The sequence below is a fragment of the Salmo salar genome, chromosome ssa29, assembly GCF_905237065.1.
Source record: "Salmo salar chromosome ssa29, Ssal_v3.1, whole genome shotgun sequence".
NCBI classification, from domain to species: domain Eukaryota; kingdom Metazoa; phylum Chordata; class Actinopteri; order Salmoniformes; family Salmonidae; genus Salmo; species Salmo salar.
In genome coordinates, this window is record NC_059470.1 from 12179837 (window position 1) to 12192423 (window position 12587).

The window sequence follows — 12587 nt, forward strand, 5'->3', positions numbered from 1 at the left end:
AAAGGACGTTTTAAATGCCTAGATACTGTTCAAATCAATGTGGGGAAATATATATATATATATAGTAATATAAATGCAAAACTGCAATAAACCACGTTAATTCAGAGGAATCCGAGTAGTATGACCTCAACCTGATTTTTGCCTCTGAAGATAATGTAGGTCAAATCATCGGGGGGGGTCCACTTTGAATGCACAGTTCAGTTAAACTTTTTCAGTGTACTTATCCCCATCGATACTTTTAGTCAATCAAGGATATGCAGGATTTGCTGAATAATTTGAAATATCACCAACCCACTCGGTACAGTATTAGTTTGGTAACATTTTACAAATGGTTTACAGCGCGTCCTAATGGCTTTGTAAAACAGATTTACAACGGGGCCAATCACGAATGAGCACCTTCGTTACCGAACCACGCTTTACCGGTGGGTGGATTTTACTTTTTGTTTTGTCAGTGCTTCCTGTTCCACGAAAGGTAAACTGTACCTAGTACTCTTCTTGCGAACTGTTTAGTTTAATAAAGTAAGGAAATTCATCATTTCAATGCCTCCGTTGTAGGACATTGTCACGTTTACTATTGTATTGCCCATAATATAACACGAACTTCCGCTTTGCAGCTAGCTAGCTAAATTGTTCACTAGAACGGATACAACCTTTGTCAGGTTTGACTTTTCGTAGCAGGTTAGGATAATTAACGTATCAGTTAGGATAATTGTTAAGGTTATGAAAATATTTGGGGTTATAGTTTGCTGAAATGCAAAACAGTATAAACTTTTGACGTTAATTTGACAATCTGTATCCCTTCAAGCCATGACCGCTAGCTAACACAAGGGCAAAATGACATGTTGTGCTCTCCCGTGGGTTGCGCTGCATTAGTTCAGAAAAAGCTGACATTTGAATGGATGTTCTTAATGTATGGCTAGGTCGTGGTATGCGTAGTTAGCATATGCTGCGTGCAGTCGCTGGTTTGATAACCACCAGCAAGCCAAGGTTACTTTATATATATATATATATATATATTAACCTTAAGTCATTTAATAACAAATTCATATATTTAATGACGGCCTGGGTTAACTGCCTTGTTCAGGGGCAGAACGACAGATTTTTACCTTGTCAGCTCTGGGATTCGTTCTTGCAACCTTTCCTTGGTAATGGTGGCTACCTACCGCCCCACAATTAGCAAGCTAACATCAAAATGAATGGGACATTTCATGGAAACCATCTTGCCATCCATCTTACTGCGGTGATTATTGTCAACTGAAACTGCCCATTAGGTCAACTTAGTTACCAGAACTTTGTAGGCTTAGCTAACCATCTGCTCCTATGCTCATACAGGTTTGAACTGCCTATTGAGTCCTGGAACAGAGCCATGGCTTTAAAGGTGTTCCAGAGGCTTCAACTGCTCAGGCAGACAGGGGCACACCTCTGTCCTCCAGGCGAGCTGAGTCACACCAGACTCCTGAGTGTTCCGATAGGGGAGCCCATGTGTGTGGCGTGTCTATGGACCTCAGCGGACCGCTGTATCCAGAGGCAAGGCTGTCGGAAACTCAGTCAGCCAAACTGTGGGAGGATGAGTTTGTCCACCATTACCAAGGACCCTTTCTACACCGCTGGGTCAGTCAGCCTCCACAAAGACTCAGTCCCCAGGTTCCGTCTGAGTCAGCTGCACCTGCCCACTGATGCAGAGGAGAAGGCCTTCCATGACCGCCTGGTTAGCTGCTCTTCCTCCAGGCAGGTGCTGAGACTCCTCCGCACGGTGGAGATTATGTCTGACACCATGGCAGCGGCAGCCCTGCACCGCGTGGCTGACATAGAGCAGGATGGCACCTCCCTGAAGGACCCCAAAGTGCTGGAAGAGGACACTCTCAGGGCCCTGTGCTGCCAGCTGGAGCAGGACTCTGGGCGTCTGACGGAGGCCGGGCTGGTTTCTTCCCTGCTGGCCTGCACACGCCTCTATGTGGACCCCTGGAGCACGCTGGTGGTTCGGCTGGTGTCGGAGAGCCAGGAGCGGCTGGACAGGGGCCAGATGAGCGTGGGCCAGCTGTGCACCCTGGGCCAGGCCCTGCAGGCCCTGGAAGGCCCGGGCTGTGGGATGCTGGAGCAGCTGATGGTGCAGGTACAGAGGCAGGAACCTGGTGAGTGGAGTCTGGTAGAACTCACTGCAGTATACAGACTGCTGCAGGCTGGAGTAGGGGAGGAGGGCCGCTACCAGGACCTCCTAAACGCGATGCACACCTACACTGTGTCAGTCACCTCACGTATGGACCCCCCTGCTGTCAGCAGCGTGCTCAGTGCTTTGGTGGTCCTGAACCAGACCCAGGCCATGCCCCTGGTCATTAGCCTGTGTAAGCAGGCGGTCAGGCACATACCCCACTTCAGAGACGAGGAGCTGGGTCTAGTGCTCGGGGCGCTCATGCACTTCGGCCATAGCGACCACTTCTTGGTGGAGGCCATGGAGAGACACGTGCCCAAGATGACGTTCACGTCCCACCCAGAGACAGTGACCAAGGTGATGCAGTATTTTGGGCGTCGGAACATCCTGTCGCTGCCGGTGTTTGATGCGGTGGCAGAGAGCTTTGTGTACCGGGCAGACGAATACAGCACCAGCCAAGTGGCCAGGCAGATCATGCCTTTCGGGAAGCTGGGCTACCTGCCGCCCAACGCTGGGGAGGTGTTCCGGAAGGTGGAGGCCATCCTGCACGCACGCTTCTCTCACTTCCAGCCCCGGACACTCCTCAACCTGCTGCACTCCTGCATCCTGGTAGAGCGGTTCCCTGTCAACTTTGTGTCCAAGGTCTTCAACCGCTACTTCCTCCAGCAACTACAAGGTAATGCAGCCTTAATAAATTAGCCCAGGCTTATTTTACTACTCTCCATACTTATATCGGCACAGTTTATTTGGTTAATCAATTGCACGGCCTTTGATTAATACATTTTAAATGAATTTGTCCCCCAGAGCAAGGCTCAGGGGTTGACCGGATTGTTCTGGCACAACTGACCCAACTCTACATGACTGTGAAGCTTGAATGCCCTTTCTATGAGGTAGGCTAACAAGTTAGTACAAATCAATGTTCATTCTATGATAGCGTTCCTACTTCAACTGCAGTGTTGACATCCTAGCACACTATCCTCTGACTCACCCTTAACACCCTGTTTTAACCCCAGGGTCCAAGGCTCCTTCCTAAGTACCGTGTCAAGTCTTTCCTAACTCCTGGTCGGTCTCTGGAGACGCCGGTTGACGGACACCTCTACAACTATGTGAAAACTGGCCTGGTGGATCTACTAGGGGCCCGCACCTACTTCGCTTCCAGAGTCCTCACTCCATACTGCTACACGCTAGGTAACGTACTGACACAGCACATTGTAAGATACAACACAGCTAACCTTTAGTTCAAAGCTTCAGACATGCATATGCTGAAAATGAAAGGTGTAAAGACATATCCGGCCTCTGCTTCTTGTCATTTCAGATGTGGAAATAAAGCTTGATGAGGAAGGATATGTATTGCCTGCCAGTCAAATCGATGATATCTACAAGAGGTATAAACACACATTTAAACTATGAAATTCATAAACATAGGTGATAAAATTGCTGTACTATAGCAATTTTATTCAGACCCATTCGCTGTTTGTGTACTTGCAGGATAGCAGTTTGCATTGACGGCCACAAGAGGTTCACTGTGAACACAAGACAGCTGCTAGGGAAAGAGGCCATCAAGCAGCGGCACCTGAGGCTTCTGGGATACGAAGTTGTTCAGGTCAGAAATTCACTCTGCAACCTTTGAGTGTTCTGTTTTCCCAAGTGTTCCATCTGCTGTAAATTCTGAGTTCTGTCTGCTGTAAATTCTGATTTCAGCCCCTCTGCTAGTGTTCTGTCAAGAGCATATCTGTATTCAGTTGGATCTTCTGTTTTTGCTCTGGGCTCCATTTGTTACTAATAGTCTTTTTGTTTTTTCAGATTCCTTACTATGAATTTGAAAAGCTTTGGAACAAGACTGAGGTTGTTGAATACCTTCACAAGAAGATCTTCCCCCTCAGCTATAGGCTCAGTTGGTGATGACTGGCTCAAACAAGGCCTTTGTTGCTGTGGTTGTCATAAAACTATACAGTTTGGGCAATGTGTTTTTGTAATTTTGTAAGGGTCTGCATCAGGGCTCTCCAAACCTGATCCTGGAGAGCTACCTTCCTGTAGGTTTTCGCTTCAACCCCAGTTGTACCTGATTCAGCTTATTAACAAGGCTTCCCTGTGGCTCAGTTGGTAGAGCATGGTGTGTGCAACACCAGGGTTGTGGGTTCGATTCCCACGGGGGGCCAGTACAACAACAACAAAAAAATACATGAAATTAAATGAAATGTATGCATTCACTACTGTAAGTCGCTCTGGATAAGAGCGTCTGCTAAATGACTAAAATGTCAAATGTAAGCTACCGTAAATTCCGGACTATAAGCCGCAACTTTTTCCCCAGGCTTTGAACCTCGCGGCTTAAACAATGACGTGGCTAATATATGGATTTTTCCCGCTTTCAAATTTTTTTTCTCAAAAAAACATTGTGACGTGCTCAGTTTTTTGGCGGCATGACGCTTTCATTAGACCAATGAAATTGCCGAACGGGTTAAGGTCAAACAACTTTTTTGTTTACTGTTTAGATTAAATTGAGCGCTCTCAAACTTCCCATCATTCTGATTACGGTGGTCATTTTGTCACCCTCATCATGGCAAAGACACAGAGAAATGCATATGATGCAGCTTTCAAGTTGAAGGCGATTGATCTGGCTGTTGTAAAAGGAAATAGAGCTGCTGCACGGGAGCTTGGTCTTAATGAGTCGAATAAGACGTTGGAAACAGCAGCGTGAGGAATTGACTCAGTGCAAAAAGACAACTAAAGCTTACTGCAAATGTTTTATTTTTGTTACAAGCCGTGTTTCGTTAAAGCCTGTGTAAAGTTCATTTGTTTCAATGTACCGGTAGGCACCTGCGGCTTATTTATGTTCAAAATAATATATATTTTTTAATTCAGTGGGTGCGGCTTATATTCAGGTGCGGTTAATAGTCCGGAAATTACGGTAATTATTAGAATCAGTGAAAACCTAGAGGACAGTAGTTCTCCAGGAACAGGGTTGGAGAGCCCTCGTCTAAATGCTACATTGTCCAACATTTGTACACAGAAAGCATATCGTTCAACTACATGAATACTTTCAGAAATGTATTTATTGCTTTTGAGCGATTATAATTCTACACGCTACTAGTGTTCTATTGTATAATTAAATGACTTATTTAGTCCTGTCTCCCTCCTTTGTTTAAAAAAATACAACAAAATATGCCTGATTTGTAACTAATCCACCATTGGCATCATTTGAAATATATTATTTATATTTATTGGTAGTTGGCAACACAGTGCTGCAGTAGAAGTTAGAACAACCAAATACCAAGAAACACCTTGGAGAAAAAAAACCATTTGTTCATACGATCAAGAATTAATAGCATAGCTGATGCATCACCATTGATTAGATTATCAATGATTCTCTTCAAAAGAAGCTAAGGTGGGTTGAGTCTTGTTTACCATCACGTAATAATGCATCAGTCGGGATATACATTGTAAAAAGGCTATGATACATTAAAAAAAAAAACAGTTGGGAGTGTTGCCATTGATTCCTGCCTGCTGTCTATCCATTATGTGGCAGGGATCTGTGGTAGGCCAAATTCATCCACCAGAACTCCATCCTGAAAAACATATGCACAAATGACATTTTATTAGGAAACATCTAAATGAGTGCATAAAATGTGTCTTCAATGCAATTTCCTAAAAAACAAACAACCCTTTGAACGAGGCAGCTGTACTGGTGGCAGTTATGTTTGCCAGTGATCCACTACCAAACATGGTAAACGTGAATACAGTGGTCAGAGAGAGATGTGTACCCGGTTTGTTGCCCTGTCGCTGGGTATTCCCTCTGGGATGGAGGGGGCAGTGCTGGCCTCATCCAGGTAGGAGCTGTCGTCATCTAGCAGCAGCTCATCTCCCAGGGCATCCAGCTCTGGGAACACATAGCCATTGATGCAGTTATTACATGCATCCTATTGATGTAAGGACTTTATTGACTGCTGTTGTATCACTGGGCTGAAGTGAACAAAACTTCTCTGTAGTGTGGTGGGAAATGATGCCATCTATTGATATACGGCAGTGTTTTAATATAGACCTAGTCTACTGGAGCAAAACCAACTGTTGTAACACAATATTGTCTTGTGGCTGTGTCATACTCTCACAGTACTGACCTGCTTCCAGGTCATCGTCATCGATCTCTGGCGTCCCGTAGCTTCTGCTCATCGCCTCCTGCACCTCGTTGGCGTCCTCCATCATGTCCTCCAGCTGGTCCTGGAGATCCTGCATCAGGGACACAAAGAGCTCTTAACCCAAACGTCTGTCATTCTCATTACCCAATGGGCCATCCTCACTGAAACTCCACATTCACTTAACCTGGGTGAACACAAACCAGATAACTTGAATATATTGAGTAGCCAAACAGAAGACAAACGGTTTACCTCAATCTGATCGATCTTCACATTCTTGTATGCCGCCTTCATCTCTTTGGCTCCAATTTTCATGGCATCCACCTATAATGCAATATCAGACATGTTTACCCAGAGGACTATGGCAACGACAGTAAATTGTAAGTGCTACAGTCATTACATTACTGATGCACCTTACTGTTGTTTTTGTGTCTTTGAGAGTTTGTATTGTGTAGTTGGCCTGTTCCATGTTGAAGGACTGCTGTGTGAGGTTATCTCTCTGGCCCTCATACCTGAAAAACATCACAATTCAAATGATAACCTCTATTAATTAAGACGTTATGATGTACTCATATGACTATGGTTTACAGCTCATTATGTGGTTCATCATTGTGCTACTGTGATGTTGGTCCTGACTGATTGGAGGTGTTTCATGCATTGGCAGACTGCTTTCATAAATGACTCACATTCTCTTCTGCTTCAGCACTCTCATTGCCTTCTGCTTGACCATGTTCTGATGAAAACATAATCAGGAAATACAATTTACACAACATCAGGCATGTATACTGTCCACGTGGATGGACAGACATACATTTAGAATCTTCCTAACAACAAGTGGAACTGTAGAGAGAGGATGCAGACACACCCCCCCCCCCAGTGACAAACTGTTGTGTTTTATTCAAGGGTCCGATTCAGACTTAGGAAATGCATGCCTTTCCTACGCACTATGCAGGTGAGAAAAGTGTAAAATAGGGACCAGTAGTCCCCTAATAATGGAACTGTGATGACAACTGTCCAGACGTCGTAAACCGTGCGCCAGGCTCCATGTTTAACCTGCTACATAAGGTCTGCGTTCCATTTTGATTAAAATAGGCTACATGTCCCAAATTATTGTTTGCTTAATATGATCCACTAGTGCTAGCGATCCTCATGAACAACGACACGAATGTGACAGAGGAAAGAAAGGTCAACTAACGATGTAATGGAATGATGGAAAATGTAAGGAAACTGACACTAGTTAGAAATGTATGTGGGTATAACTGACGGTGGCTACCGATGGTGGATAATATTTAACACGATACAAATTGTAAACACTCAAATTAGTGTGATATGTTACGTTTGGTATGGTTACATTATACGTTTTGCAAATTCCTAAAATATTGTACATTTTCAAATTCGTAACATATAATATGAATTGTAATTAACATATCGTAGGAAATGGGTGATGAAAAGCCACAAATGAATACATACCATACGAAATGTAACATCATACTAAATAGCGTTTCTCGGATTTACGTACATAATAATACGAAATGCTCTGAGACCAGGTTGGTACAATAAACGACTGACTGGTAAACATATCTACTATCCCAGTCTGCTTCACTCAGTGTAGGCCTTCACTCTTACCTTTGAAGGACCGTCTCTCATCTTCTTCATCTGATCCTTGTACTTGACCAGTTCAACATCTAGTCTGGCAATCTTCTTGTCAATAGACTCCGCTCGTGAGTCAACCTTAAGAAGAGAGAAAGAGTAAAGAATTAGCCAGGCAGACTCTTTTCATAACACATTAGGTGCTTTTAGCAACACGGGTGTATTTGCATACAATAGCGTTGCTTTCAATTGTATTGGGTTGCACGAAAACACTCCGTGCGAAGCCAGAAGTTAAATACAATAACATTTCCTTTACTGTGCCGGTGGGCAGGACGGTTGGTCATTACGACGGAGGGAATTTGAGACAAAATATCTAAAGGATCTTATTATTAAACAGACGTTCCAAACGTGGATCTGTGTAGGAAAAAGTTTAAAAAGGATCCTTGGGATGTCCCAACTCTGACGTCACCCCATTGAAGTGGACATTTTTAAAATGGGTTTTGTTGGGTTAGATAAGGATTAAGGGGTTAGGGTAGGGACGTCCCAAGGAACCCAGATAACAATAACCCAGGGTTTCCCAAACTCTGTCCATGGGACCCCAAGGGGTGCACGTTTTGGTTTTTGCCTTAGCACTACACAGCTGATTCAAATAATCAAACTAATCATCACGCTTTGATAATTTGAATCAGTTGTTTAGTGTTAGTGCAAAAAACAAAACGTGCACCCCTTGTGGTCCTGAGAACAGAGTTTGGGAAATGCTGCACTAACCTGTTGTAGACCCACTTCCTCTCTGCCTACCTCATGTCAAAATAAAAAAAGTCCCCCAAAAGTTATTTGTTGTCCAGATATGGCTTGTGCAGGACTTTTATTTTGACATGAGTTAAGCAGAGACCCACGTTTAGAAAGTCTGTTTAATAATACTATCTATCCCTTAGATATTTTGTCAATTTTCCCCAATCACAATGAACGCACAGTAAGTTGAAATGGAATTGTATTTATTTCTGGCTTCCCACTGACTATTTTAGTGCAACGCAATACAATAACGTTGCTTTCAATTGTATGTTAATATACCCCTGTTGCCAAAAGCACTTACAGTGCCTTCGGAAACTATACAGACCCCTTGACTTTTTCCACATTTTGTTACATTACAGCCTTATTCTAAAATGGATTAAATTAAGACAAAAAATCCACAGCAACCTACACACACAATACCCCATAATGACAAAGTAAAAACATATATGTACACATTTTTTTACTTTTGCAAATGTATTCAAAATAAAAACAGAAATATCTTATTTACATAAATATTCAGACCCTTTGCTATGAGACTCAAAATTGCGCTCAGGTGCATCCTGTTTTCATTGATCATCCTTGAGATGTTTATACAACTTGATTGGAGTCCACCTGTGGTAAATTAGTGGTGGCAGTATTATGCTGTGGGGATGTTATTCAGAAGCAGGGGGGACAATTTAATTCATTTTAGAATAAGGCTGTAACATAACAAAATGTTAAAAGTCAAAGGGTCTGAATACATTCCGAATGCGCTGTACCTCAACTCTTTTGTTTGAGTCTGAAGTCATTGTAATAACATTTTGTGATATACATGTATTTTAATAACTTTCTGATAAGTTATTATAATAATCATACCTTCTATTTTTACCTTCAATGGCACTAGCTAAATACCTTTGGTCAAACCTGTAAAACTGGTTGGTTGGAGGAACAACACCTTTTAGCCAGTGATTCCCAACCTTCTTTCGGTGACTCTACCACCAACTGAATTTGGCTCTGCCCGGAGTACCCCTGAAGTACCCCCCCCCATGTGCATTTGACCAATAAGTCTTTGGTCTCATGAGTCTTAAGTACCCCTGGTTGGGAATCATTGTTTTAGCCTACAGTGGAAAACCAACATCACCTTACTGTACTTTTGTCAACTGACCATCTAGATAAATTAGGCAAGTTAGCTTAGTAACTACGACAATACTACAAGGCTAATCAAACTAACTTACAACACCACGCTGAAAATTACGTAGCTAAAAAGTATCCTATAAACTATAGGTATCAAATGGGCTGTCATGCAGGACAACTCTCCCATTATTTCTAGAACAATCAGATGTCATCCAGCTAGCTAGCCAGCTAGCCAGCATGCAAAGTTCTTTTGTTTGTTTGTCAAAGACACTGCTCTGATTAAGTTATTTCCATATACTTACATTTCCTATGCAGTCAGTTAGATTTGGTGGTGGTCCCTTCGGTTTTCCTCGACCAAAAATACGGTTCATTTTGAAATAAATAACCAATAACTCAAAACAACAAAGAATCTATCTGCCCGTCAAAAAAATAAGGCAAACCCGGAAGCAACACTGAGCTGACGTCACATGATTTACTTCTACAAAAATCTTCCACCGCCCTAAAGCAGGAATGTGGTGCTAAATATAATTTTATTTACTTACATTGTCAAGTCATGTCGTTTATAACATAAACACTTAAAGAAGAACATATAGAAATATAGATTATTTTGGTGGTTTACTGAGAGGCAAGAGGTCAATCAAGAAATGTGCAATCTTTGTATTTATTTTTGCCATATCACCATCTGCTGGATGGTTGATTGAGTAGTACATGTGCAGCATAAACTAGACTAGGCCTGCTAAATATATATGTTAGGAAATTAACAGATTAAAATGTAAGGATAAATAGATGAATGACAATAAAACATGTTGAAATTAACAAACAAAAAGTTGTTTTTAATTGAGAAAAGATATCAATACAGTAGTTGTTATTCAGTATAGGCTACATCACGTTACCTGATGAAATTGCTGTACAATAGGATCTTGTTGCCATCTAATGCACATTCAAATGTCATAAATCAACACTGCAGAGCTCTCCCTGTCCTCTGCCATGCCCTGATTGTATTACTGCTGAAGGTATCTGGTTATGTGCATGTACACCCTGGCCCATCTACTGTTGCTAGCCCCAACTCTGACTTTTGCTCTGATATCTGCTTCACTGATATCTGCTCTCGTAAAAGCCTGGGTTTTCTGCACCTTAACACAAGAAGCTTATTACCTAAAATTGATCAATTGAAAGTGTGGGTTCACAGCTCCAATCCAGATGTGTTGGTCATTACTGAGACATGGATAAGGAAGAGTGTTTTGAACACTGATGTTAACCTTTCTGGTTATAACCCTTTTTGGACAGACAGATCTTCCAAAGGTGGTGGAGTTGCAATCTTTACCAAGGAACATCAGAGCTCAGTTGTCTCCACCAAGTCTGTTCCCAAACAACTTAATTTGCTGGTTTTAAGCATTAAACCTTCAAATAGCACTTTGTTGACTGTTGCTGGGTGTTATCATCAACCATCAGCACCGGCCTGTACCCTAAATGCCCCAAGCTCTCTCCTGGCCCCTTACACTAAGTCTGATTTTGTCCTGTTAGGTGACATAAACTGGGACATACTTATATTACCTGACCAAGTCCTAAAGCAATGGAACTCCCTAAATCTTTCTCAGATTATTACCAATCCCACAAGGTTTGACTCCAAACACCCAGAAAAGTCTACTCTCCTTGATGTTATCCTCACAAATAATCCTGATAGGTATCACTCTGGTGTTTTCTGCAATGACCTTAGTGATCACTGTTTTACAGCCTGTGTTCGTAATGGCTGCTCTGTGAAACAACCTGTCCTGATTTGTCATAGGCGCTTGCTAAAAAACTTTAATGAGCAAGCCTTCCTTCATGACCTGGCCTCTGTAAAATGGTATAGAATCAGCTTGATCCCCTCTGTCAAATACGTTTGGACCTTCTTTTTAAAAATATTTGCCCCATAAAATTTGAGTTAAAAACAGGTTCTGCCCCTGGTTCGACCGTGATCTGGCAAAGTTACTCCACCTCAAGAATTCCATTTGGCGAAAGGCTGACTGGCTCTTGTTCAGGTAAATGAGAAATAAGTGTACTCAGGCTATCTGGAAGGACAAAGTTAGTTACTTTAAGGAGCAGTTCTCTCTCTGTGGGTCTAACCCCAACAAGTTCTGGAAAACGGTTAAATACCTGAAGAATAAACCCTCCTCCTCACAGCTGCCCATGTCCCTTAATGTTGATTATGTGGTTGTTAATGACAAGGGGCACATGGCTGAGCTCTTAAATCACCACTTCAGGATTTCTATTTGACTCAGCCATGCCTCCTTGTCTGTCCAACATTTCCTAATCTCCCTCTTTTTCCCCTGCCCCGCTACAAAGTTTCTCCCTGGAGGCAGTCATTGAGTCTGAGGTGCTAAAGGACCTCCTTAAACTTGACCCCCAAAAACATCTGGGTCAGATGGTTTAGACCCTTTCTTCTTTAAGGTTGCTGCCCCTATCATCGGCAAGCATATCTCTAATCTTTTTAACCTGTATCTCCTCTCTGGGGAGGTTGCCATTGCTTGAAAGGCAGCAACGATGTGTCCTTTATTTGAAGGGGGAGATCAAGCTGATCCTAATTTCTGCTGATCCCAATTTCTATTTTTCCCTGTTTATCATAAGTGTTGGAAAAACTTAGCGATAATCAACTGACTGGCTTTCTTGATGTCTATAGTATTCTCTCTGAGTATGAATATGAGTATGAATATTATGGGTAGCCAATATACAATGAACCATAAAAAGGTACATTGTGTTCGTAGACCAAAAGTGTTATTTTTCTGATGTCTACATAAGAGTTCACTAGATAAACTAAAGGGTATTAATGCAGG

General features: G+C 42.4%; 2 protein-coding genes across 5 annotated transcripts; one reads left to right on the forward strand and one right to left on the reverse strand.

Annotated features, from left to right (window-relative positions):
- Window positions 1-198: 198 nt before the first annotated feature.
- fastkd3 (FAST kinase domains 3) lies at window positions 199-4112 on the forward strand. 4 transcript variants are annotated; one of them, XM_014180792.2, is made up of 7 exons: window positions 199-472; window positions 1333-2825; window positions 2954-3039; window positions 3163-3337; window positions 3465-3534; window positions 3638-3752; window positions 3953-4112. In XM_014180792.2, exons 2-7 carry the CDS (start codon window positions 1367-1369, stop codon window positions 4049-4051), a joined length of 2004 nt encoding a protein of 667 aa, XP_014036267.1. In that variant the 5' UTR covers window positions 199-472; window positions 1333-1366; the 3' UTR covers window positions 4052-4112. The 4 variants fall into 4 exon arrangements, with proteins under 4 accessions (XP_014036267.1, XP_014036269.1, XP_014036268.1 ...); XM_014180794.2 differs by having other exon boundaries at window positions 199-422; XM_014180793.1 differs by having other exon boundaries at window positions 450-519.
- Window positions 4113-5184: 1072 nt separating this feature from the next.
- On the reverse strand, window positions 5185-10346 carry LOC106590149 (charged multivesicular body protein 5). Its single transcript, XM_014180800.2, has 8 exons — window positions 10077-10346; window positions 7906-8010; window positions 6966-7012; window positions 6698-6791; window positions 6532-6603; window positions 6265-6373; window positions 5911-6026; window positions 5185-5715 (listed from the first exon to the last, which is right to left on the reverse strand). The coding sequence occupies exons 1-8, from the start codon at window positions 10143-10145 to the stop codon at window positions 5665-5667; spliced, it is 663 nt and encodes a 220-aa protein (XP_014036275.1). The 5' UTR covers window positions 10146-10346; the 3' UTR covers window positions 5185-5664.
- Between the last annotated feature and the right edge of the window lie 2241 nt (window positions 10347-12587).

Excerpts from the sequence above, each read along its gene's own strand:
- fastkd3 (XM_014180791.2), top strand. The coding sequence starts at position 1,197 with ATGGGACATTTCATGGAAACCATCTTGCCATCCATCTTACTGCG. Across the intron at positions 2,826-2,953 it reads CTTCCTCCAGCAACTACAAG|AGCAAGGCTCAGGGGTTGAC; the intron begins GTAATGCAGCCT and ends TTTGTCCCCCAG. Across the intron at positions 3,338-3,464 it reads TCCATACTGCTACACGCTAG|ATGTGGAAATAAAGCTTGAT; the intron begins GTAACGTACTGA and ends TTGTCATTTCAG.
- LOC106590149 (XM_014180800.2), bottom strand. The coding sequence starts at position 10,145 with ATGAACCGTATTTTTGGTCGAGGAAAACCGAAGGGACCACCACCAAAT. Across the intron at positions 6,604-6,697 it reads TCAAAGACACAAAAACAACA|GTGGATGCCATGAAAATTGG; the intron begins GTAAGGTGCATC and ends ATTGCATTATAG. Across the intron at positions 5,716-5,910 it reads GCGACAGGGCAACAAACCGG|GATGGAGTTCTGGTGGATGA; the intron begins GTACACATCTCT and ends TATGTTTTTCAG.